The sequence below is a fragment of the Bos grunniens genome, chromosome 8 (assembly GCF_055505025.1).
Source record: "Bos grunniens cultivar Pamir isolate PY7600 chromosome 8, Bosgru_T2T1.0, whole genome shotgun sequence".
NCBI lineage: Eukaryota > Metazoa > Chordata > Mammalia > Artiodactyla > Bovidae > Bos > Bos grunniens.
The window spans coordinates 35130780-35158178 of NC_141172.1; the positions used below are offsets into that span (position 1 = coordinate 35130780).

At 38.3% G+C, this 27399-nt stretch overlaps 1 protein-coding gene and 1 long non-coding RNA gene across 7 annotated transcripts in view; one reads left to right on the forward strand and one right to left on the reverse strand.

The window, feature by feature from the left end:
- PTPRD (protein tyrosine phosphatase receptor type D) overlaps positions 1 to 27399 on the forward strand; it is a 2533682-nt gene that overhangs the window by 2458050 nt on the left and 48233 nt on the right. For all 6 annotated transcript variants that reach the window (XM_086415146.1, XM_086415147.1, XM_086415148.1 and 3 more), the window contains 3 exons: positions 9332 to 9507; positions 25529 to 25648; positions 26156 to 26310. In XM_086415146.1, the coding sequence (XP_086271272.1) occupies positions 9332 to 9507; positions 25529 to 25648; positions 26156 to 26310 (451 nt within the window). The remainder of the gene's footprint in view (positions 1 to 9331; positions 9508 to 25528; positions 25649 to 26155; positions 26311 to 27399) is intronic.
- LOC147366908 (uncharacterized) overlaps positions 1 to 27399 on the reverse strand; it is a 1139839-nt gene that overhangs the window by 72784 nt on the left and 1039656 nt on the right. The window lies entirely within an intron of this gene.

The following is a 27399-nucleotide window of genomic DNA, read 5'->3' on the forward strand; positions in this document are numbered from 1 at the left end:
TTTATCCACAGATGGAATATCTTTTGTTTATGATCTATGGAAAAATTAATACTATCCAAATGAAAAAGCTGCATATATTTGCAGCACTCTGTGAAGCAAAAGAAAACATTGGTGCTTGATAAATGAAAACCAGATCTATAATAGCATTACAGATTTCAACAAGGGGAAGAATGTGTTCTTTTAAATGGAAATCCAAAATATACTATCTGCTGTTTGATTTGCGTGATAGGGACAACTCAAAAAAAAATTCCAACTGTAAAGAAAATAGATGCTGTTACAACAACTTGATTATTTGTGAGATGGGCAGTTTAGCACCTTTAGAATGAGAGAGCAGCTGTCCGAATCACTGCTCCTGAGATAAATCTAAATCTAAAAAGTAAAAGAGAAGAAACTACTGATCCTCCCCTGTACTGTTGATTGCCGTTTGCCACCACACTTGTGCTCTACCCTGAAGCCCTGTCGCAGCCTCCTCTTACAGTGTTAAATGGTAAATGTCTACTGATTCATTCAAACAGCTGGCAGCACATGGTAACGTTCTCCAGTTACACATCTTACCCATGCTGGGGTTACCCTTTTTTTTTTTTTTCCTACAGGCCATATCTAGTAACCATATATATTTTCAGTAAGTAAAAACAACTAAAAACAAACACAAGAAAATCAATAGCTGCAATCTATCCAACATTTTCTAATAAATGTTTAATTATACTGAATATAAATGTTCCATATGAAGTACCTACATTAAAGAATTAAAATTGTTTTCCTCAGTCAAGAATTCCTTTAATAGCTGTCATGTGATATCAAATCAATTAATATGATTCCTTTTCCTCTCTCCTGGTTCAGTCTCTCTCTCTTCCTCACTCCTCTCCTCCCATACCCCAGACACTAATGACTCATTTGTGGGCACCTGGGTTTGTTTTATTTTGCTCTTGAAATTCTGCTTACACCACTGAAGGAAGTTGGTTAGAAAATATGCCTCATCTTAAAACACACACATGCACACACAAAAACTTGTCTAATCTCATCCCATATTGGTTGAGTTCATTTTTTCTCATATTGTTTAGAACATCAATCACTGAGTTAGCTCCATTTCTTCAACATTTCCAGTCTTTCAGTTTTCAAGTTAATTATTTACAAGCATGACAAAATTTAATCCTTTTATTGCAGAGTGATCCTTTTTTTTAATAAATAAAGACCTCTTTCTTTTTGAGGAACAGTGCACAGTCAAATTTTTATAGCTTAATTTGTCTTAAATTGAAAGCTAGATGGGATTTCACCTCTGGAAACTTGGAACGATTTCACAAGGTACTCGCAGGCTTTGTAAAGACTAATTAGAGCTATTTAAATGGCACCTCTCTCCTGTGAGCAGCAGAGCAAGTGTGTGGGGGTCTGTTATTCCCAGCACCCTCCTCAGCCTGCCCCTGTGGTGCTTCTTACCTAGAAAGGAGAAAAAACATTTTTAAGGGATGGTTGGTTGTGTTGGTTTTTTCCTTTACTTTTGGTCCCAGGAAGCTAATCGAAGAGTAAATCAGAAAGCTCTGAGTTTATTTTTATCTCCATTGCTTTGTTCAGTTATTGGGGTTTTCTTTTCATTTGTATGGTACATCTAGGCAGGCTGTGCTAATGAAGCTACACTCCGTTACTCTAACGCTGCAGAGAGACCTGTGTCATCTGTGTGTGGCTCTGTTTGTAGAATATAGGCAGAGGTTGTACACGACTGGAAAGTTAAAAAATGACTATTTTTGTCTGCTCCATTATTTTTTTTAATGTAAGAATAGGGAAGAGGCCTTCCAGATTTGCGGTTTCTTTTCGTCACTATAGTATTCAGAAATGAGTAGGTTTATTTCATTTTTGTTGATCACACCAATCATAAGAATAGCTAGTATCCAATGTGTATTTTAGACGTTTCAAATTAATTGACTCATTTGAAACTCTCACAGGGGTGTTGGGTAAGGATGTTGTGATAGTGCTGCTCATATATAAGGATGTAGATGAGGAGACGGGCACTGTGAGTGTCCTACACAGAACTCCTGCTGAAACTCTGCATTTGATTTTAACTACTTCATTGTGAAATGAAGCCCTACAATAATTGTAGCTCAGTTGGTAAAGAATCCACCTGCAATGCAGGAGACCGCAGTTTGATTCCTGGGTTGGGAAGATCCGCTGGGAAACGGATAAGCTACCCACTCCAGTATTCTTGGGCTTCCCTGGGCTTTCCCAGTGGCTCAGCTGGGAAAGAATCCACCTGCAATGCGGGAGACCTGGGTTTGATCCCTGTGTTGGCAAGATCCCTGGAGAACGGAAAGGCTAGCGACTCCAGTATTCTGGCCTGGAGAATTTCATGGACTGTATAGTCCATGGGGTCGCAAAGAGTTGAATACGACTGAGTGATTTTCATATATGTACATGTATATTAATACAAGCTAACTTGACCAAAACTCTGTGACTTAGCTGAACAGCCATAGTGCAGTGGCCCAAACGCTGCTTTATTTCAGGGCAAAGTGTCCCCTAACTAGAAATGAGTCCCTTCCACCACAATGCTGAGAAGTCCCCAATAAGTGTAGCTAATCTTGGAATCCTTCTCTATAGGCACTCTCATGATCTAGCCTCCTCAGCAGTGCTAAGGCATAGAAAACCAAAGAAAGGAGAACACACTGGGAGAGTGAAGGCTGGGTTCACACACTCTCTGAAAGTTTCCATTCCTCCATAACTCAACAGTGGTGACCAGCTGCAGAACCCACATAGAAAGGCACACTTATAAAAAGAATCATCCTGCATTTGGTAGAAACACAGAGGGTCTTTGGCCAAACTGCATTCATATCCAGGGAGACTTCTGCAGATAAAACCCTGTGCCTTTGCTAGAAGCATTTGTTTTTTCTGGTATGTTGCAAAGAGAAGCCTTCGTTTTGCTAGTTCTGATGCAGCTGTGAGTGGCTGCCATGGTGTAAGTTGAAGGAGAAGGAAGGCCTGTGTCCCTTGAAATTAAATAAATTTACTAGTAAATTATTATTTGATTTTATGTATCTACTTTCTGTTCTATGGTTTTGCCGGTGTCAGCAAAGTAAACATTTTTTGTTTTGTTTTGTTTTTTTTCTGAATTGTGGGTTGTAAAAACTACAGTCTAGGTCTTAACTGGCAATTCATGGTTGTTACCCAGTTTTTCTTTGTCATTTGTGTATTGAAGTGGAGCAGGAGACCTTACTGATTAAATGAAAGGTAGCTTTTGTGCTCTGTGGGTCTTGAGTACTTCTAACTTACAACAGGGAATAAACTGCTTTACCAAAAAAAAAAAAATTTCTTTGACACAAACTTCACAAAGGGTTTGTAGAAGTGAAAGGAAATGAAAGTACTAGAGCTTTGATGCCACACTGTGAGCTGGAGCAGAGCCAGCCAATGAGCTAACGTTCTGGTCCCCGCTCTGGGCTGCTGCAGTAGTTTGTCCTCTAGAGCCAGGAGTGGGGTTCCCCACCTTGCCTCTAACTCTGTCTCTTACTCATTCTCACCTCCGCAAGTCAAGGAAACCTGCTTTTCCTGAAGAGACCATGTACTAGCCTAGTCCTACCACCTCCTCATGCTTTTGAATCTGTTTATTTTTCACCCTACCGGGTTCTAGTCAAGATTTAAAGTATCAATCACACCTATAAATCTCATCACAGATCATCAGAGGTAGAAGAAGTAGGAACCAACTTGAACGATCATCAGAGCGTGTTCCTACCTAATCTGACAGCCACTGAAGGCTCTATATAGCTTAAAATCACTTCACTGCTGCTGCTGCTACGTCGCTTTAGTCGTGTCCGACTCTGTGTGACCCCATAGACGGCAGCCCACCAGGTTTCCCATCCCTGGGATTCTCCAGGCAAGAATACTGGAATGGGTTGCCATTTCCTTCTCCAATGCAGGAAAGTGAAAAGTGAAAGTGAAGTCGCTCAGTCGTGTCCGACTCCTAGTGACCCCATGGACTGCAGCCTACCAGGCTCCTCTGTCCACGGGATTCTCTAGGCAAAAGTACTGGAGTGGGGTGCCATTGCCTTCTCCGTAAAATCACTTCACAGAGATTTCCGAATCCAAGAAGTTTAAGAACACCACAGAGACACAATCTTATTTTAGAACTTAAAGAGACTTGAGGGAATCAATTTGTCCAGCACACCTTGTTTAAAAGATAAGCAGTCAGAGGTCTGGACAAGTTGAACCACTGCCCAGATGTCAAAGAGCAACTTCCCAGCAGCCCTAACCCAGAGTTTCAGTTTCTTGGTCAATGTCTCTGAAGTCTTAGCATGTTCTTAGTATTGTTTCACGAATCACAACTTTTATGACACAGAAGTACACACTTGGTCCATATGATTACTTTCACATTAATAAAATAATTTATGTACTATTTTGGGTCCTGCTTTTTCACTGAAGAGCATAAGGCCTTATTATTAACATTTTATAATTATAAACACCTCTCAACAAGAGAAATCTTTTCAAATCAAATTATCTACTGACCTGAAAAATCGAGTGCAAAGCAAGTTGTTTGTTTATTTTGTTGTTTTTTTTTTTTTTATAACGAGACCCACATGACCCAATTATTTCTCATCAAATTAACAAGGGAAAAAAAGAAAAGAAAAAGTATTTTAACCCAGTCAGGACAAAACAACTCAGATAGTATGTTCTTTGACATTTCAACATGCTTTCAAGGTTTTAAAGCCTTTCTCAGTATGAGTTAATTATTCATCAGGAATATTCTTTCAAACCAAATAGCTTCATGTTTCCAAGAATTCCTCTCCATTTGCTAATATTCAAATAATACGGGAGAAAATCATTATAAAGCTCTAAAATGTTAATCCCATGCTTAAATGAAGAAAAATGGCATTTCCTCTGCATGTTGAACTCAAAAGTTCTCAAAATTTTTCAGACAGAAAAAACAAGGGAGCCCAAAGTTCACACCCAGGCTTATTTTTCCATCAATAGTGTAACTAGCAATTGCCAGTATATAAAATGAGAGCCTAAACCTGACCCAACCATGTTTGAATACAATATCTCTTAAAGGCTTGAGTCTTATAGCTCCAAATTAAGTTTTTCCAAAACACAAAGACCCAGTGGAAAGCATGTATGTAGTATTTTTAAGCACCACAAAAAAACAAGTCCATTAACTGATGAAACAAACTAGAAGATAGGAATGTGGAAGATAGTGGGTTATAATATGAAGACAAGATCTAGCCTGTTTTCTCCCTTATTAGATGATTAGGTTAGAATGATAACTATTATTGGTATTGGGATTACATACATGACTGTTATTAATTGGAGAATACACATGAAACAATACACAGGAAATCAGGACTTCCGTGGTCGTCCAGTGATTAGGAGTCTGCCTGCCAATGCGGAGGACACAGGTTCGAACCCTTGTCTGACATCTTACTTGCCGCAGGGACAACTGGCACAAAGCCGTGTGCCACAACGTCTAAGCCACACCTTGGAGCCCTCAGGCTGCAACTACTGAACCCATGCACCATAAACAGTGAAGCCTGCTGCCCTGGAGCCTGTGCTCCACAACAGGAGGACCCACTGCAGTGAGAAGCCGGCACACCCCAAAGAGGAGGAGCCCCCCTCACTGCAACTGGAGAAAGCCTGTGTGCAGCAATGAAGACCCATCGCAGCTATAAATAAATAAATATTTTTAATGAAAAAAAAAAGCATTAGAAAATCATGAAAACGTACTTTTAGAAATGTAGTAAAGCCATGGATGCCTAGGAAGGGACAAGGTCTAGTTCTAAGCCGTTTTTCTTGGACAATGACCTTAGGACCAATTGTGCCTGTAGGACCTGGGACCAAGAGAGTGCCTACGGCAGGACCAGTCCTAAGATTCTACTTATGATGAGTTTCAGACATCTTTTTTTCAAGTTCTTGCTATTTTAATAACTCTTCCCTCTCAAAAGAAAAAAAAAAAGCAAGGCACCATTACTGTAGTTTTGGACAAATCTTCACCAATCCAAGAAATAAAAGCAATCAGCTGATTGACAGTAATTCTGTATTCTTTCAGTTCTGCATTTTAAGTTAGATTTCTACTTAACATAGCCCCAGAATTCAGTTAATTCTTACACACTTCTCATGAATTAGTAGTGCACACTGATTTGCACTGCATTCGAGGAAAGTCAATATAGTATGATTTTTTTTTTTCCATTGGAGTTGGCTGAAAAATCATTCTAAATATGTCAGATTGAAAATGGAGGTCTTGTCTACTCAAAACACACTACTCTTTAACCTTAGCTTTCAATCTGAGGTTAATGTTTTTTTTTAGAAGTACAAGCCACCATTATTTCTCAGATCTTTTCTCATTCATCTTTCTGCACAGCTTATTATGTTGGGTTGTATGAATATAAGACACACTTGGCCTTGGAGCTGCTAGAGAACACAGTAGACTCTCATATCTCCACATTGCAAAGAACATGTGATAGAACTTAGTGGAAGTGTCTTTTTGTCAGAGTGTGTAAAGCAATTTGCCAGGAGACTTTTATTCTAGGTATTACCTACTTACAGACAAGTGTCAAAATATATAAAGAGGATACTCACATTATTTTCAGGATATAAATATTACCCTAACAATTAGCTCTCCTAGGTGTGGAAGTATTGTTTTCAATTCTCTTCTTTGCACAATATCAAGTCCCAAATTCTTAAAGCATTTGGTGATACAATATGGATCCAGGTGCCTAATAATTTTCAAGCAGAATTTTTGTATTTTTGTCCCGACTCTTTATTCAGTATCAACCTATTCCCCATAAAATATAATAACAACATATTATTCAAACTTGAGCAATACATCAAAAAACAATTCATTATGTAATAGCTGATTAAAGTTTATGCAAGAATGTAGGCTAGGTCTGATTCTGCTTCTTTACATGTGTGTCTCACATTCACTACCTCTGTCTTCAGATGCATTGTTCAGACACATTTGTTACCCTTGATAAGGAAGAAATGGCACAGTGCCCAGCTGATGTATTTTCTGAGTCATTAAACCAGATTTCTCCATTTTTGAATTTTTTGGGGAAAAAAGTTCTCTCTGTATTGGTAGCTGAGTGAGGCCCTTAGCCAGAATCTTTTCTATCATTTCTTTAATGTTACCTGCTAAATTACATTATTTAAAGTGAGCTTTCCCTGTGTTATACAGTAGACTCATTGTTGGCTCAGAACCAAATCCTGCAGACATGGAGATGTGCATGCTTCCCAGTGGCTGTAACCTGAGGACTTTATTTAAACTGTCCTTTGAATCTGCAGTAAGGCGGTGTCAGGGAGGAATAGGATCTTTATCAACAAAGGGCTGCCAGAACCCCAACAGCTTCTTGAGTAGCTGTAATAGATGAATAATGTTACTACCAACCGTGCATTTCAGTTTTTGCTCAAAAGGCTTTTCACTGATGCTGCTGGTATTTCATATCCATGTGTTCATCTTGGAACCCAGTAGCCTCCATCTGACTTTCATTACTTTTCTTGAGAGGATCGATTTTACAACTGGAATCAGAAAAGCAGTCAAAGTAATTGCAAGTGGCAATCACTGAAATATAGTAATCTTAGCTTGGGAACATATGTTCCATTATAAAGAATATATTCTTTTTTTTAATAAATCCAAGACTCATGTTTTCCCAAAGTAAAAAGGGACCATGTACAGGTTCTACTGCTATCTCCTGTATCTCCTGTATCATGCTAATATCCCAATAAAGTGTTTGTTCCTTCAGGAATAGGCAACTCATTACGTCTGGAGGAAATCTATACCCTTTCTGATTCTGACTATATGAAAATGCTTTATTATACTGGAGATGAAATTCATCTCTCTCTAGTTACATCCTTCAGAACTGAAAGATTTGGGTCTCAACATAGTAATCCTCAACCTCTCTTGATTCATGGGCAACTCTTATGTCCAACTCCTTTTTTTTTTTTTTTTTTTGCCAGGTTTTAATATATATTCCTTTCTCATACGAAATAGCTTTGATTTACATCATCATTCTGGTCAATCTTCTTGGAAGTTCAGACTTCCCTGTAACCCTTATAAAGGCACTGTGCTGAAGGAAAATTAGACTTTTAATCAGAATATCTGTATTATGTTACAACTTTGCCACTTATTCAATGTTAGAACTTGGGCAAATTATTTACTCTTTTTGTCATCAGGGATAGCAAAAGTAAATAAAAGATATGTGGTCTAGAGGCAAATAACACAAGCAGTATGCAAGTGAACAATTAAATTTATAATTACAATGTTGCCAAGAGAGTTCTGAGGTCCCAGGGTATGAAGAACAGGCCCCCTGAGATGGAGGCTCAGTGTTTTCTGATGGGAAGGAGACAGAGAGTGTGTTGTGGAATGTGGGATGGCACCAAGCTAGCGGAGCAATGTTTTCTAACAAAGCCAGCATGTAGAAGCAGGACAGGGTCTAGAGACTGGAAAGTGAGTAGATGAGTAGACAAGATGAGTTGGAGAAGTACAGAGCTTTGTAGCCATTGTTGAGAATTTGGATTTTATTTAAAGTATAAGGAGAAGCCATTGTTGGGTTTGAAGAAGAGACATTCAGTGTCTGAAATATATTTTTATAAACTGCTCTCATCGAAATAGAGAACAGACTGCAAAGGACAAAAGTAGAAATGGGACAACCAATTAGGAGGCAGTTGTCATCATCCAAAGAGCGATTTGTGTGATTCAACAACCCGTTGAAGTTTAAGGGAGAAGCAGTACCCTACAGGGGTTAAGACACAGGTGTAGCAGACTGCCTGCCTATAATTAGACCAGAGATTCTGGTGCATTTTTGCATCTCTGTGCACCTTAGTTTCCTCCTTTGTGAAAGGAAGATCATGACTGAACTTCCGAGAGTTGTTGCGAGGATTAAATGAGTTTATATATGAATTCCCTGTTAGCTAAATCTGGAAAGAATTTTTACTGTTAAGACATGTTCCACTCTATACTGCATTTTCAGACTCAGGCATCATTTTATTTGGTTTTTGTCTGAGAAAGAAGAGAATGAATGTGGAATATGACCAAATAATTGCTTATCTTCCTTTGCACACTATATTTTGCTGATGCAATGGAGAAAACAATGGAGAAAAAAATCAGTGAGAGAAAAGGCATTCCAAAAACAATCAGTTGTGTTTTCCTTTCTTTGGATTCCACCTTGTCATGTGACAAAGATTGAACACTTCACACATTGTATTTCTTTAATGTGATGGTCCCAATAAGAACCATTTTTAATCCTGTTTAAGACCCAAACATTAATACAGTGTGAAACAATAATACAACACTGTCATCAGGCCATGTCCCAGGCTGTTTCCTCTTGTGATACGTTCACATAGTTGCATAACACTCCTTGTTTTACAGGTATCCCAGGAAGTGACTATGTGAATGCCAATTACATAGATGGCTACAGGAAGCAAAATGCCTATATCGCAACACAGGGATCTCTACCGGAAACATTCGGGGACTTCTGGAGAATGATATGGGAGCAACGGAGTGCCACAGTTGTTATGATGACAAAACTAGAAGAGCGATCCAGGGTAAGGATGAATATCTACCTTCCCCCTCTTAAAATCTTCCCTCAGATAGTTCCGGTCAGAATCTAAGATTTCTTTAAGTTTTGATTCTTTAACAGCCACTAAATATGAATATCAACAGCTTAGACTAAATCATGCTTTAACATTCTTTTGTATCTTTCAAAAAGGAAATTATCTCGTTATGATGTGTATGATCACTAAAAGAAAAAAAAATTGCACTCAAAGAAGTAGGCAACTTGGCTAGATGAATAAATATCAACTTGGATATCTTTTTAAAATTCACATTTAATAGGAATGCACAGACTTTGGGGGAAAATCCCAATAATATGTACTTCCTGACATTTTCAACTTTTTCTTTCTCATAATTTGCAGTGAGAATCTAAAATTCTGTGAAAGAGGGTCCTTTCAAAAATTATTCAAATTATCATAAATTAAGTCAGGGCAGTCAGAAAAATGATGTGGGTTAATACAGAGCTGAGAAAACATGTAAACGCAGAGGGCATTTTGCTAGTTTAGCCTTCTCCAAAATGAATAGGTTTTAACAACAGAGTCACTGCTTAGTAAGGTCTAAGAAAGGAATTTTATTCATCATATGGATCCAATATTATGGAGCATGGCATATTGGTTAAATGCTCTTGATTTGCAAAACTAGAACATAATGGGTAAGCAGTATCCACATTCCCAAGTGTACATGCAAATATTGTAGCCATTTGATGAAAATCAGCCTGTAACCTTGAGAATTTAAGGAACAAGTCTGACAAGTCACTGAAGACAGCATATAGTCTCCCTGAAGCATGGGGCGTTCAGGGCAGAGTTTGAAACTACCAGTGAGAGGGCTCTTTTACTGGGCTCACAGTATTCTCAAAAAGGAGATTTATAAGGAAGTCAAAGCCTGAGTCCTCATTTGTTGTATGACAGCCAGGTTTTAAACATTTTTCTAAGCTCAATACATGGCAGTTTCTCTTAGCCCCAGTGTGTCTATGAGAGAGGAGTTGAAAACTGACCAGGAGATCCCTAAGGAAAAAGCTCAGACTTCGGAGAATATGAAAAGTCCCAGCTGTTATTTTAAAGCTGGGAAATCAATAAATATGGAACACAACTGGTTTAGCAAAGCTAAAAAGCAATCAGATCTTTTCAGAATGTGAATTCTACAAAAATATTGTCTGAAATGAATTTAGATTTAAAAAAACTTGTATGACTGTGAAGACATATATGTGTTACACATTACATTCAAATACCATTTGAAAGATGTAAATAGATCTTTTATTGACTCATACTCAGGGTAACCTCTATATAACCCCTATGTATAACTGGCCCTTTCCTTAAAGCAACTCCTATCCAAATGATTCTTGGATACATTTGTTAATAATTTTAACAATGTCTGACATATTTTGGGTACACTGATATTTTACAACAATCCATGAGATAAACACTACTATGATTTCCACTTTATATATGAGTAAACTGAGGCCAGGACATTCCAGAAGGTCACCCAAGCTCTTTCAGTTACCAAGGTCAGAGTGAAGAATTGAAGTCAGACAGTCTGTCTCCACAACACATGTGCTTACCCACCAGGCCATACTGCCTATTAGCACTTCTGTGAAGCAGAGGCAACTGAACTATTATGTTACAGTATGCGTGTAAATCCAGCCTACCCAGACTGCTCTGCCTAGAGATACTGGCTGGTAACAAGCAGTCATTTGCAAAAGCTGTTTTCAGTAAAACACACATTTTTATCTTGACACTGCAGGCTTTCATTAAGCCAGGCACAGAAACTTGTTTTGAAATAACCAAATGAAATTCTGCCCCTTTTCTCCCTAATTGCTTCTAATAATAAAGTTAGTTCTAACTGGCCCCACTGCCAGTGCAACATGTGATGGTAATGAGCAGTTCTTGGTGGAAGGCTTTGTGACTTAAATACCCACAGTTTATCTTTCTGTTGCAGGCTACCTTTTTTTCTCCCACCTCAGACAGAGAAACTTATTTGGAAGTTACTAAATGAACTCTGTTTGTTCCCTTCATTAATTACTCTTTGCTCTTGCAAGTTAGCTCTCTCCTTTGTTAAATGACCTGAGGAGGCCAAATAAAGTGCCGCCTTGTGCTTTTTATTCTGTGATGGTTCAGTCTGTCCCCAAACTTATGATGACCCACAGAAGCCAGTATTGAGAGATCTCAATCATCATCAACCCTGGCTATACCAATGATATACTCTCACCCCCAAAGCCCCAAAGCCTTTGTTCCTCAGTCTAGAACACTTGAAAATAAATGACCAAATGCCCTGGAGAGATCTAACAAAGCACTGAACCCCCAAATTATCTCACCTGCTCTTCATCTTCCTCCCTCACATCCTCCCACCTCAATTTTCCCCTGTACACTTGCTCTTTCCCCTAAAGTCCCAGGAAGCAAGGGGAAAGCATTCCTGGATTTTCAAAACAAGAACATAGGTTAAATTTTGCTATACAAACAGTGTTTTAAACATTGGTTAGTTGTTGCTGAAATATATAGCTCCATACTTGGGGAACTTTTAGGGTTATGTGGGCTGACCTGCAACTCACTGAATCCTCAGTTCCCAGCAGCCAACTTCAAAGCAGTCATATTAACTACTTGGCTTTATTTAGAAACTGCTGTAGTCTCTTTCATAAAGGGAAGAGGTCCAGGCAGCTTAAACAAATCACTTCTCCAAGGGCTAAAGCTTAAAATTTCATTATTTTGATGAAGGCTTGGGTTCCTAAAATAAAATTCATCCCCTGGCTTATTAAAAAAAAGGCATGTGTGTGTGTGTAAACACTTCTGTGCATTACAAATAATCAGGAATACCTGTTAACTGAAGTGGGAAAGAGAGAAGAATAGGAAGAAAAGATTGCATGATACTGCACGGAATTCCCTGGGGACACCACCATCAGAGGAAGCAGCCTGACAGGGTTCCAAGCAGGGGTGCCTTGCAGTCACATGTCTGGGTTTAGAGCCCAACTTTAGTGCACACTAGCTATGTGACATTACGCAAGCTGCTGGACACCTCAAAGTCTCCTTTCTGGATTACATGGAAATGTAATGTGGATATTACCTTAGATAAAGAATGTGACAAGGTGTCTCAGTGAGTCTACTCTATTATATTTTGGTTGAAATAGAGAAGTTAGAAGCCTTACCATTATAGCTTTGGTTTCCCCTAAAGCTGGCTTCCAAATAAATCAAGTTTTGTTCCCAAATGAAATGAGTCTGTTTCTCTGTGGTTGTTGGTGAATCCTAACAAACACAAGAGTCACTCCGCATAGTCAGTTTTGCCCCCTGTCCCCAGCCCGGGGTTGCACAGCCATGCATCCTAGTCAACAGGAGAGTGTAGCTCAGAACATGGGGTCCCTTTGCATTTGCCTTTGACAGAATCTCCAGAATGGAGACCCTGACACAGGAAGTGTGTTAATCTGCCTGTAAAAAGTCTACCATAGACCCTTCTGGCGGCTACTTTCACTTATCTTGAAGCAATACAATGTGAAAATAGTATTATTATGAACATGAGTTACATGTAGTAATAATTACCACTAAATATAGTTTTGATAGCACATTTCCTTTTGGTTCAGATTTTCATTCCCCTTCCCTTTCTTATTTATTTATGATAATAGGGGATCCTCTTCTCAGAACCAACCTCCTGTGTTTTCTAGCCCTCTACTGTGCCAAGGCTCATTCCCAACTCCTCTCTGTGGTTGACACAGCAGCAGGGCTTGTAACCGTTGCTGAATTAGAACAGTTCACTCAATAAAAAATTTACTCTTGCATATGTTAGACATTTCCCTGATCTTTTGTTAGAGAATTGACCATTATTCGTATTTGGAAGGCTAACGAAGCCTTCCAAGTGTGGGGTAGGGCTTAGGGCTTACGGTGGCCATTTGAAAACTTCAGTTCTTTGATTTTTCAAATGCCATCAGTCTCCCTTAAACGTGGCCTTGCAAGAGTCCCAAACTTAAATCAGGAGACTGTTTGCACGGTGTGTACATTCATATATCAAGCCTGAGGAGAAAATGTGTAAGCTGAATATTTTCTATGAGTTTCATTAGGATATATTAAAATATATATATATATATATATGTATATGTATAAAGCTAAAAACTAGAGATTTTGAAGTTGAAGTTTGATTGCTGCCTAAAAATGCACAAATAAATTTAAAGACTTGTATACTGTGTGACAGGAGATATGGTTAGTGGGTTTTATTCCACAGTTTCCATCTTTTTTTGCCAAATCGTCTCAAGTTCTGCGTAGTTCACTGATTCTGCAGCAGCTTATTCTTGTGCCCCAGAATGTGGTCTTTAATTGTTTCCATGTTTCATAACATGCCAATAAGCACATGAATTGGTCTGGGTAACCACATGGAGGGAAGAAAGAGTTCGGAAAAAATGAAGCACTGGTAGGAGAGTAAAATGTATACAGCTGGGATTTCCACTACAAGGGTGTTATTTGTGGGCAGCTGGGATGCATGGCTGGCACGCCTAGGTTGAAGAATGAGGGTCTCCAAGGGAGGATTCTCAAAGACCATTCCTGGCCCGGAAGCTCTATTATTTGGTGGGTGATTGCTCACTTTATTCCCCCTTTATCTCTCTGCTTTTGGCTATTTCTCTTCTACTTTGTTTCCCATCTTGAGGTACAGAAGGGACCATGTAGGCCTATGGTTGACAAATTCTTGAGCAACCCTGATTAGTGTTAGAAGGTGAAATGGATTCAGTGAGGTTAAGGAGTATTTGTCTTTCACTTGTCCTCCCAGCCTGCCTTCAGTCAGTTCCCATAGTTGACACTTACTGTTGCTTCATGTCTTGCAGGCTTTATAGTGGGAGTTGATTCACTTAAAGAGTTAGTGTTGTAGTGGGACTTAGTGCTATAAATGTCAAGGATGTGAGAAAAATTTTGACACACCCTAACGTGGGCACTGATTGGAATTGTCATCATCCAACGTGGGCCACATTTGTTAGTGGTAAAAGCATAGAATAAGATGTGAGTTTGCATTCCCACCAACAGTGTAAGAGGGTTCCCTTTCCTCCACACCCTCTCCAACATTTATTATTTGTAGACTTATGAATCGCAGCCATTCTGACTGGTGTGAAATGGTACCTCATAGTGGTCTTGATTTGCATTTCTCTGATAATGAGTGATGTTGAGCATCTTTTCATGTGCTTGTTAGCCATCTGTATGTCTTCTATGGAGAAATGTCTATTTAGTTCTTTGGCCCATTTTTTGATTGGGTCATTTATTTTTCTGGAGTTGAGCTGTAGGAGTTGCTTGTATATTTTTGAGATTAGTTGTTTGTCAGTTGCTTCATTTGCTATTATTTTCTCCCATTCTGAAGGCTGTCTTTTCACCTTGCTGATAGTTTCCTTTGATGTGCAGAAGCTTTTAAGGTTAATTAGGTCCCATTTGTTTATTTTTGCTTTTCTTTCCAGTATTCTGGGAGGTGGGTCATAGAGGATCCTGCTGTGATGTATGTCAGAGAGTGTTTTGCCTATGTTCTCCTCTAGGAGTTTTATAGTTTCTGGTCTTATGTTTAGATCTTTAATCCATTTTGAGTTTATTTTTGTGTATGGTGTTAGAAAGTGTTCTAGTTTCATTCTTTTACAAGTGGTTGACCAGTTTTCCCAGCACCACTTGTTAAAGAGATTGTCTTTAATCCATTGTATATTCTTGCCTCCTTAATGCAAACTAGTACAGCCACTATGGAGAACAGTGTGGAGATTCCTTAAAAAACTGGAAATAGAACTGCCTTATGATCCAGCAATCCCACTGCTGGGCATACACACTGAGGAAACCAGAAGGGAAAGAGACACGTGTACCCCCATGTTCATCGCAGCACTGTTTATAATAGCCAGGACATGGAAGCAACCTAGATGTCCATCAGCAGATGAATGGATAAGAAAGCTGTGGTACATATACACAATGGAGTATTACTCAGCCATTAAAAAGAATTCATTTGAATCAGTTCTAATGAGGTGGATGAAACTGGAGCCTATTATACAGAGTGAAGTAAGCCAGAAGGAAAAACACCAATACAGTATACTAACGCATATATATGGAATTTAGAAAGATGATAACAATAACCCGGTGTACGAGACAGCAAAAGAGACACTGATGTATGGAACAGTCTTATGGACTCTGTGGGAGAGGGAGAGGGTGGGAAGATTTGGGAGAATGGCATTGAAACATGTAAAATATCATGTATGAAACGAGTTGCCAGTCCAGGTTCAGTGCACGATACTGGATGCTTGGGGCTAGTGCACTGGGACAACCCAGAGGGATGGTATGGGGAGGGAGGAGGGAGGAGGGTTCAGGAAGGGGAGCACATGTATACCTGTGATGGATTCATTTTGATATTTGGCAAAACTAATACAATTATGTAAAGTTTAAAAATAAAATTAAAATTAAAAAGATGTGAGGAAGTCCGTACTCAGTTTCCAAACTCTCTAAATCCCATTTCTGTTCCCAAATAGATAACCAGGGAACCTGGTTAATGGCATCCATTGCTAGAGCAGATCAAACATATTGTGCAACATGACTTATTTTATGATAGGCCAGGAATGGGAAAATCCATAATCCAGTAAATTCGGTTGTTTGTATTAATGAATGGAGGTTAGATGATGTCAAGGCCGAAGGGGGTCAGGCTGGCGTTAACTACACTATGCTAATAGTTTAGGGAGTTAAACCTGAAGCTTGGCCACTGGAGCACTTTAGACCTAAAGACCACTCACTCTTCCTGTGTCCTCTCCATTCCTTGAATGCCATCATAGTAAATTTACCCCAACAGAGAGTGACAGTGAGATGGAGACATATTCCACTTGCTTCTGTAGCTAAGAGGGAAATTCTGGACAAAAAGCAGCAAGAAAGGAGATTCTGATCAAACACTTTCTTGTTTTTCTATAGAAAAAAGCTTGAGATACTTTTCAGATTGTGAGGTCCTTTTGGGTTAAAAGTTGGCAGAATCCCTTTGAGGATTATAAATGGCAGTGTTATTGTTTTCATTGTCGTTATCGGTTTTGGAAGGCCCAGCCTTGGCTGGTGGCAGACTAATTCCTGGCCCCTCTGGTTTGTCAAGGTTCGGTAAGTTTAATAGAGAGCAAATGCCTTCCAAATGCCAGGTCTGTGTCCTCTTCCATACAGAACTGGAAGCACAAGAGGCCTTGAACATTTAATTTCTCAAACTATAACCTGAAGCACTGCCTATCTAGGGCTACAGAAACTGCTTTTTCCTTAAGCAACTGTTGTGATTGCAGCACAATCGTTGCCTTTAGAGTCTGCATGATGTATGGGATTGTTTTTAAAAAGCAGTGGATACTTAATGTATATAGGACACTGGCAACAAAAAGAAAGATACTCATGTTGGCCGCCTAAAGGATGTTTGGGTCCTTATCTAGCAAGTTCCACACTCTTGGTTTTCTTTTGTCAACCATGTCAGATAACAGGAAGGATCCCACCAATTTCTTACTGTCTGTTAGCTTCCTGGAATTTCTCCCTTCTTTGTCCATCCCACCTCCTCTATTTAGGATGGAAGACTACAGATGCTGGCTCAGAACATCCCTACTGAAGTGAATTATAGGCAGCACAACCTAAGGAATGAGAAAGAGATGCAGCTTTGCTCCCAGTGACAATGTGCAAAGCCCTTGTGATTCTTTGCAGTCATGCTTACAGTGCTCCGGGCTGGTCTAGGCTATTTCTAAGATTTTGAGAAGTGCAAGTTAATCTCTGTGCCCAGGCAAGGCAGACATTCAGCTGGTATGCACCACTGTAGTTTTACTGGGAGTTACTATATTGAAACGTATCCGTATTGGCTGGTATACAAACATTATCTTTTTATTGAAACTTTAAGTTATGTAAGGTTATCGCTCAGTGTCAGTGACACTGGAGCACTGCTGGAACACAGGCAGCCACTGGGCAGACGAAGGCAGGCGCAGAGGTGACAGTAAATGTGTGTGGAGTACCCAGTCATTGCCAGAAGTGACTGGAGCTGAGGGCAAAGAGACTCAAGTCATGAGGGAAGGCCTGGTATGCAAGTGCCACCTGGCCATGACAAGGACATTTCATACATTTTCCCTCAGGTTACAACAACGTGCTAGAAAGTGGAGATATAATGGGAGAAGTCATTAGAAAAGCTGAGTGCAGCTCCGTCTGTTAATCCCTATCAGATGCATTTGTCTTATCCTGTTCAGGTCTCTATAACAGAATGCTATAGACTGGATGGTTTATATACAACAGAAACTTAACTTCTTACAGTTTAAGACCAAGGTGCTGCTTCCTGCTTCATAGAAAACTGTCTGTGCGATGCAGGGATGAGAGAGCTCTCAGGAGTTTCTCTTCTAAAGCACTAATTCCATTCTACCAGGCCTCCACCCTCATGACCTAAGGGCCTCCTCAAGCCCCCACTTCCTAATACGATCACATAGGGAATCAGATTTCAACATACTGCCAGGAGAAATATCCACAACCTCAGATATGCAGATGATACCACCCTAAATTGGAAAACTCAGCAGTGGCCACAGGACTGAAAAGCTCAGTTTTCATTCCAGGGCCAAAGAAAGGCAATGCCAAAGAATGCTCAAACTACCACACAATTGCACTGATCTCAAACGCTAGTCAAGTAATGCTCAAAATTCTCCAAGCTAGGTTTCAACAGTACATGAACCAAGAACATCCACATATTCAAGCTGGATTTAGAAAAGGAAGAGGAACCAGAGATCAAATTCCCAAATCTGTTGGATCATCGAAAAAGCAAGACAATTCCAGAACAACATCTACTTCTGTTTCATTTACTACGCTAAAACCTTTGACTATGGATCACAACAAACTGTGGAATATTCTTAAAGAGATGGGAATACCAGACCACTTTACCTCCTGCGAAACCTGTATGGAAGACAAGAAGCAACAGAAACAGACATGGAACAACATACTGGTTCCGAATTGGGAAAGGAGTACGTCAAGGCTGTATATAATCACCTTGCTTATTTAACTTATACGCAGAGTACATAAGGTGAAATGCCAGGCTAGATGAAGCACAAGCTGGAATCAAGATTGCAGAGAGAAATATCAGTAACCACAAATATGCAGATGATGCCACCTTATGTCAGAAAGTGAAGAACTAAAGAGTCTCTTGATTAAGGTGAAAGAGGATAGTGAAAAAGTTGACTTAAAACTCAACATTCAAAAAACGAAATTGTGGCATCCGGCCCCATCACTTTATGGTGAATAGATGGGGAACCAATGCAAACAGTGACAGGCTTTAATATTCTTGGGCTCCAAAATCACTGCAGATGGTGACTGTAACCATGAAATTAAGAGATGATTGCTCTTGTGAAGCGAAACTATGACAAACCTAGACAGCATATTAAAAACCAGAGACATTACTTTGCCAACAAAAGTCCATCCAGTCAAAGCTATGGTTTTTCCAGTAATCATGTATGGATGTGAGTCTTGGACCATAAAGAAGGCTGAGCACAGAAAAATTGATGCTTTTGAATTATGGTGTTGGAGAAGATGCTTGAGAGTACCTTGAATAGAAAGGAGATCAAACCAGTCAATCCTAAAGGAAATCAATGCTGATTATTCATGGAAGGACTGATGGCGAAGCTCGAATACTTTGGCCACCTGATGCGGAGAACTGACTCATTTGAAAAGACCCTGATGCTAGGCAAGGTTGAAGGCAGGAGGAGACAGGGATGACAGAGGATGAGATGGTTGGACGGCATCACCAACTCAATGGACATGAGTTTGAGCAAGCTCCGGGAGTTGGTAAAGGACAGAGAAGCCTGGCGTGCTGCAGTCCATAGGGTTGCAAAGAGGCGGACATGATTGACTGACTGAACAACAGCAACCACCCTAATGACAGAAAGCGAATATAACTAAAGAGCCTCTAGATGAAGGTGAAAGAGGACAGTGAAAAGCTGGCTTAAAACTCAACATTCTGCCCTATATCAACATGGATCAGCCATAGGTATACATATGTCCCCTTCCTCTTGAGTCTCCTCCCACCCCAATCGCACCCCTCTAGGTTGTCACAGAGCCCTGGTTTGAGTTCCCTAAGTCCTAAACTAGCACTATATTGTAATTATCCTTCAATGAAAATAAATACATGTTTAAAAGTAGAAAAAAAAACCCGCAGGAAAAATGTAAAATAAAACAAAACTCAACAGTCAAAAAACTAAGATCATGGTATCCAATCCCATTACTTCATACCAAATAGATAGGAGGAAAATACAAATATTGGCAGATTTTATTTTCTTGGGCTCCAAAATTACTATGGATGGTAACTGCAGCCATGAAATTTTAAAAAAGTCTTCTCCTTGGAAGACAAACCTAGACAGCATATTAAAAAGCAGAGATATCACTTTGCCAACAAAGGTCCATATAGTCAAAGCTATGGTTTTTCCAGAAGTCATGTATGGATGTGAAAGTTGGACCATCAAGAAGGCTGAGCACCAGAGAATTGATGCTCTTGAATTATGGTGCTGGAGAAGACTCTTGAGAGGTCCTTGGACTGCAAGGAGATCAAACCAGTCAATCCTAAAGGAAAGCAGTCCTGAATATTCATTGGAAGTACTGATGCTGAAGCTGAAGCTCCAATACTTTGGCCACCTGATACAAAGAGCCAACTCATTGGAAAAGATCCTGATGCTGGGAAAGATTTAGGGCAGGAGGAGAAGGGGGCGACAGAGGATGAGATAGTTGGATAGCATCAAGCTCAATGGACATGAGTTTCAGCAGACTCAGAGATAGTGAAGGTCAGGGAAGCCTGAAATGCTGCAATCTATGGGATCACAAAGAGTCAAACACAACTCAGTGACTGAATAACAACAATGTGAATGGGGGGGAGAGGCACAGATATTGTATAGCACACATCAAAAAACAGAAGAAAATGAATATTAAGTTTTTAAATTAATAAATGGTTTAATAAGTGTTTGAATGGTTCAGTGAACTGATAAGCAGCAAAATTTGGTTTATTTAGAGAATAATATTTTTTGACATTATGGTTTTATTTATGAAAAGCTATGACTGTACTGATAGTCAAATGCTTTAATATCACTCTCATTTCAAGGACTCCATTGCCTTTGATCCTTCACTAAATAGTGGTCAGCAAAGAGAAAATGAAAGAAATTCATAAACCAGATAGTTTTGCCATTTGAAAATAGATATGACTAAATATTAGTTGAATGGGGAGAATGACACTATTATTCAAAGAGAAGAGAATCTTTGAGAATTATCTCTCCTGATTTTGGAAAATCAAGTATTAAATCTGGTCTTTTAAAAAATCCCCAAAAGAGATATAATAGCCTACAGAATCAGTTTGGCATGTAATTTTTCTGTCCACTAAAATATATCCTAATATTTACCTGAAACTTTATTTCATTGTATTCTTCTTATTAAATGTATAGTCATGGTAACATTTCCTTTTTCCCAAGAACAGCATTAATTTGCATTATCTAATGTTAACATACTGTCCCTTCTTTACAGTAGAATCCTTTGCCCAAACGTACTAAATACTGATTTCCAAATATCATTTATTGTCTCTTCTAAGTCTTTCTTTGACTAAATAACCCTAGGCAGGCTTTCTCAAATACTATGTGGCAAATGCGTTTGGGTTCAATATTGCTGGGACTCTTTGGAGTATTGGTTTGTTAAATTTGGAATTCTGATGCCTTCCGCCATGCTGCCAGGCTCAATAAAGCTTTGTTAAATTGAAATGAGGTTTTGTTTTCATAAAGTTTTAGGCTGTTTAAAAATAAGCCAACCTAGACCACAGTATAGTTGATTATAAAGTTGGCTTACACGTGTTGAGTGCCCTTAATGTGCCAAACCATGTCCAAGATAAGCCATGTGGAAGTAAAAACGAAACAAGGAGAGCATTTCCCTAAAGCACAGTCAGTAGATCTGCTGGATCAAATCCTACGAGATATTTCCAATAATGAGTTACTCTTTTGAATACATTTAAATATGTTCTATCATGCCATCAACTTACTTTTAATAATTTGCCATGAAAGGGAGAAAATGAATGAATTCCACAGCATACATGTAGCTATGGTCAACCCAGTCTTTCCATAATTTTGGAAAAAATGAAAGCTTACCACATAAAGGGATTCTCTTTGTGATAATAAAAAGAAATATCTCCCCTAAATTCAGCCAGGAATCTGAACTGTCTCTTTCAATTTGGGCCTCAAGTAGAGTTACAGGGTGATGTTTCTAAACCATAGCCTGGTTCTACTTTACTCCTTTTCTACTCTGATTCTAGTACATTCTCTCTTCACAGCAAGTTGGGGCCCAGGTCCATTAAAGGACTGTTTGGAATGTCACAACTACCTATTTGATGAACCAGGAGATATAAACACCCCTACATATTTAGTCAATATGGCTGATGGACTGGGGGCAGGACTGTTTTTCACTTTGGTGTTTTCATTGCCACTGACACCTCACCTCCCATCTAGAAAATCCTAAATACATATCTGCTAGGATTAATAATATATTCAATTTTTCACATTCAGAATGATTTCAGTGGTTTATAACAACAAACACAAAAAGCTGAGAACATGGTTAACTAATAATAAATATTCCCACTGGATACCTATTTGTGTTGGCCATTGGGTTCAGAGTTTCAGGTATAAGATTTCCAACCCTTATAATAAACCTGTCATGCAGGAGATAATCATTCCCATTTTATAGAAGAGGCCACAAGGCTTTGGTCCTGGAAACAGAGAAGCAGCTTACCGGTTAAACAGTGAAACTGCCTGACCTTTCATGAATCAGTCCTGAAGGCCACTTGTAGTCACTTCAGAAGCAAATAAGAAAAGACAGACATCAGTATTTGTACTGTAACTCCCACCTTGTATAAGGGGAGCCTTCTGTACAGCACATGTTAACTCTCACACTCAGCTCTATGCATGAAACCTAAGAAGTAGTAACTCTCTAGATTATTCTCTGAGATTCTTCTCTCAGGGAAAAAAAAAAAAAAACTGGTAGTGGGGAGGGTTATTGCCAAAGAAAACATTTCAAGAGAGGGAAACAGAGCTAGCTCATTTGTATTAGCTGGTTAGGAAAAAATATATATAATTTATATTATTTTTCTGTATCCGTTTCATTTTTTTCCTCACTAGACTTCTGACTCCCTCTCTAACCTTACAATGCGAAATTATTTGTTTAGTGTATGGCTAATAATGCAAGGCTTAAAGGAATATTTATCAGTAAGTCTAAGCCCTTAAATTTAGCCCTCAGGATGAAACCTATACAGTCTACTCAGAGAATGAGGTGGAGAAAAGAAGTGTTGCAGTCCTTGCACTGAAGGGAAGCCTATGTTGCTGTTCAGAGGGCTCAGGCAACCCTTCTAATCCCACTGCTGAGACTGTACATGTGAATGTGCACATACATTAGAACATTTATTTTTTCATAAACTCCGCTTGCAAAATGTCTCTTGAGAATAAACACAGATGTTTAAATATATTGACTTTTTAAAAAGTTGCTTCTAGTTTTTGCAGTTTCACTTAAAACATTTTAGAGGGGTTTTTTTTAGTAAAGAGTAAGGCTAGAATACATTCTTTAAAATGAGTACAAGAACTATTTAAAGAGCTAAAAAATGTTCACAGTATTTACTCCTTATAGTAATGTTTTGCGGAATTTTTTTTTTTTTCCTAAAGAGGTCAGAGTCTAACTAAGCCAAAAATAGTTGCAGTTCTCAAACTTTAAAATAATCATTATAAATTTAAGTTTTCCTACATTTTAGGGATGGAGTGGATTTGTATATGGAAAGTCACTCGATAGTGGAGTCATTTTTCCAGAGATCACATAAAGGCTGGCTTATGGTTCTTTTCTTGTTTTCCTTTGTCTTGCCTCACTGAAAGGTCTAAGGATAACCATTCTCCAGCTTTGAAACATAATTACATTGAATTGGGTTTGGTGAATTGTACTGAACTTCTAGTTCATTTTGTTGCATTAACTTGTGGTTTTTGTACCCTTCATAGTGGTATTTGTCCTCCTGGGATATAACCTGTTGGTTTTGATTTGAAAGGACTCATATTCAGCTGAAATTCTTAAATCATGAGTTTTGAGTTTCTCTGTTGATTCCTAAACTCAGTACATTGTTGGCGTCCCTTCAAATGTTCCAATAAGAGGCCTCCAGTTTCTTTTGTCTTTTGCAGCAAGACATCAACTTGACATCTATTTCATGGTTTAGAACAGATCCTCTGACTTCATTTTTGTGATTTTTTTTTTTTTCTATCTGAATTAGGGTTACTTAAGTAATATTGGCTCTGTGAGGGTAGTAGCCTTTTCTAAGTTTATCCAAGTACAACTTGGGTTTTAATGGATGTCTATGGCAACCCACTCCAGTACTCTTGCCTGAAAAATACCATGGATGGAAGAGCGTGGTAGGCTACAGTCCGTGGGGTCGCAAAGAGTCAGACACGACTGAGCGACTTTGCTTTCAGAGAAGACACAGATGTACCCAACCCTGGTCTTACTATATCAATATTCTCCTTAAAAAATTATCTTTCCCTTGTGTTATTTTTAAGTTAGAACATATGATAGAAATATGAAACAAGAATATTTTGTGCATCTATAAATGCAAGCCTTTAAAAACAACTTACTAAGATATAATTCTCCATTTTTATGGTGAACCACTTTTGTTCGTTTTTCTTGATATAGATAATGTTTGTGTGGGTCTCACAGTTGAGATGAAGGCACAGGAGCAGACCTTGAAAACGCAGTCTCTGCCTTCCTGTGTAACTGGACCTTTTCTTTCATCTTGTCTAGGAAACTGTGTAGAGGATTAACCCTCTCCCTTTTCACAAGTTCTGGTCTCTACACAGAAAGAGGCAGACTCTGAGCAGCAAATGCTTTAGTTGTGAAACAGAAAATTACAATGTTATTTACAGAATGGTAATAATATTTATATTCAACATAAAAGCAAATAATTACCTAGTAATTCTATTTACTGAGCCAAAAATCCAAGTACCTATGATAATGCCTCATTGCTTTTGTTTAAATCCAAAGATCATAATTTTCAAGTATTTTTCAAGTAGAAAATGTACTAATATAAAATAGTACTAGATTTGTTTACCTAGAGACATGCATTTTAATTGGCTTCAACTAAGAACTACTCCCATTTTTTTTTCTTTTAATCTGAGATGGAAAGGGTAAATATATTCTGATGTATCGTCTTACTAGAAAATAGTGTTATCTTTGCTATTTTTCATTACACTTTTTAATGCCCAAAGGCACATTCAATAAATTCAAGGCATACAGCAGGTTTGGAATTATTCTTTGTTGCATATTAAATTAATTGCATTAAATACTTTTTACGTGCTTTTCTTGTCCAACTTCACATAATCACTGTAGATTATTGATCTAAAATGAATGGGTTTTAAATTATTTAAACTTTGCCACTGCTAGTGGGTTACCCTCGGAGACTTTTTAAAGAACAGACAGCTCTTTTCCCCCAGACTTTACATATTTCATTTGTTTTTGATATACATACCATTTATCTTGTATTAAAGAAAAATGCTGTGTTGTTTGTTATACTTTGACAGATTTACAAATTATTTCTACTTTTCTTTTAAACAAGCATATTTCGAGATAGCTCAAGATGAAATCGTTTGTGCCTTTTAAACCTTGATGGATGAACACTAACTATCTCACCATGTCATTTAAGTGCCTAAGTGTAATCTTTCTGAAGCGATTCTTAACGTCTATCGTAGAACAATTTTGTGTTTTCTTTTCAAGTCCTCTGAAGTTTCAAATACCTCTCTCCTTATTCTTCTTGGCGACAATCTGCAATTTATTTTTCTGCAGCAAAATTGAATCTGTTACTGCTTAGTATTCCTACCAGTTTGAAAAATGTGGTTTACATTGGCATCAGAGCAGTAATTTACATATATTGGGATAACAAGAATGCACGCCAGAAAAAGATCAACATAAAATGAAATGCAGAAAAGCTGTTTTCCTTCAACAGCAACTCAAAATAAAGCTAATAGAGAAATTGATGAGGCTCTGCCCTGAATGTGTCACTTGTTTCTTCTAGGTGAAGTGTGACCAGTATTGGCCCAGCAGAGGCACAGAAACCCATGGGCTGGTCCAAGTGACGCTGCTGGATACAGTGGAGCTGGCCACATATTGTGTTCGAACATTTGCACTTTACAAGGTTTGCTTCTTTTCCCCCTCTCTTTCCCCTTTCCATTATTTAAAGAAAGCTTCTTTTGAGAAATCACATATTTCAAGGCTTTACTTAAATCTTGATTCTACTGGCAACAATGAAGAATGAAATGATTCTTCCATTATCGGCAGTTTTTCTCCTTGTCTAGTGATTTGTCAATAAACGTGGAACTCTCGCTCTGAATGCAAGTTTCGGCAAATGAAGGCTGGATGAAGAAGAACTAGTTCTTTCTGTAAAATATGGCAGGAGCACTCCTGATAGTTAAACCTGAGAAATGGAATGCTTCTCACCTAGGAATTTTGTCTTCCTGAGCAAATATTTGTCATTTACAAATAGCTTGTAGTTATAACTCCAAAGAGTAGTTCTTCCCAAGGAATACAGGATAGGGGAAGGAATTAAGAGAACACATCTACATGTTACCTTTCCCATGTTATTACACATCATACAACTTGAGGCTAAGAACACAGAATCTCAATCACTGTTCTTACTTTACAGAATGGTTCAAGTGAGAAGAGAGAAGTAAGACAATTCCAGTTCACTGCCTGGCCTGATCATGGTGTTCCAGAACACCCAACACCTTTTCTGGCTTTCTTACGGAGAGTCAAAACCTGTAACCCTCCTGATGCAGGTCCCATGGTTGTACACTGCAGGTAAGAACCGCTGAGAGCATTTTCCTCACAGTCAGAGTGTTTGTGGGGAAACACAAAACCGAATGATTTCTCGCTGGATATTCTCTTTCTAACCTTTTGATACTCTGGGAGAGTAACTGGCTTTGTAAATGATACAGGGAGTATTTTTTGGTCAAATGAGGTCTATACTATCAATAGGAAGGATTTGATAGAGTGCATAGCTGACTCCCCAGCCCTGGGAGATAAAAGCAAATATGGTTCATGCTGTTTTCTCTTTGGAGAAAACATAAATACATTCTTTTGAAATATATATATATATATACAAATTATTGTTTGATAGATTCTTGTGGGCTGGGCTAATATAAACTTTTTACTATTTATAGTGAAAAATGCTGAACAAAATAACATTATAAACATACAAGCTTACAGAGACTATTTCTTACTGCTTGAAGATGCCTTCTGCATATTAGTATTATCAAGTCACATACAAAAATATTCTATTTTGAGTTTTAAATTTTTATTTAATAAAATATGTACAAAGACCTATAGATTGGAAGAAATTTTTTATGTACTCAAAAGTAATGAATCTGCATTTTTCTTAATGTATAATTTATTATTTTGTACTTAATTCTAACATTCTCTATATCACCACTCAGATTCTACTATAAATGTGTTCATACATTTTTAATTCTAAACTGATTTCTTCCAGTTTTCTGAATTCCCCTGAAGTGCCATTACTAACAGATTATTAAAGATATCTGGTCAGTTGTTTATTGCTATATAAATTACAGTTCATGTAACTTCATAGTAGTCTTTTGTAACCCAAGTAATTCCAATACTTAGAAAATATATAAAAGAAGAAAAGAAGCATCTATCATAAACCACTTCTAACATGACTTAATACTATAACTTTCATTCACATCCCATATTATACTATAGCATAATATAGTAGATTCTAGAAATAAGGTCTGTTTTTATAAAAAGCTGGATACCATGGATAGGTCAGAATAAAAACAATAAAATTTACCTGACTAACTCATGCTAGAGGAGTGATGTTAAACAATGGCCTGGCAAATTCCAAATAAGATAATGTTTTATTTCTCTTTTCCA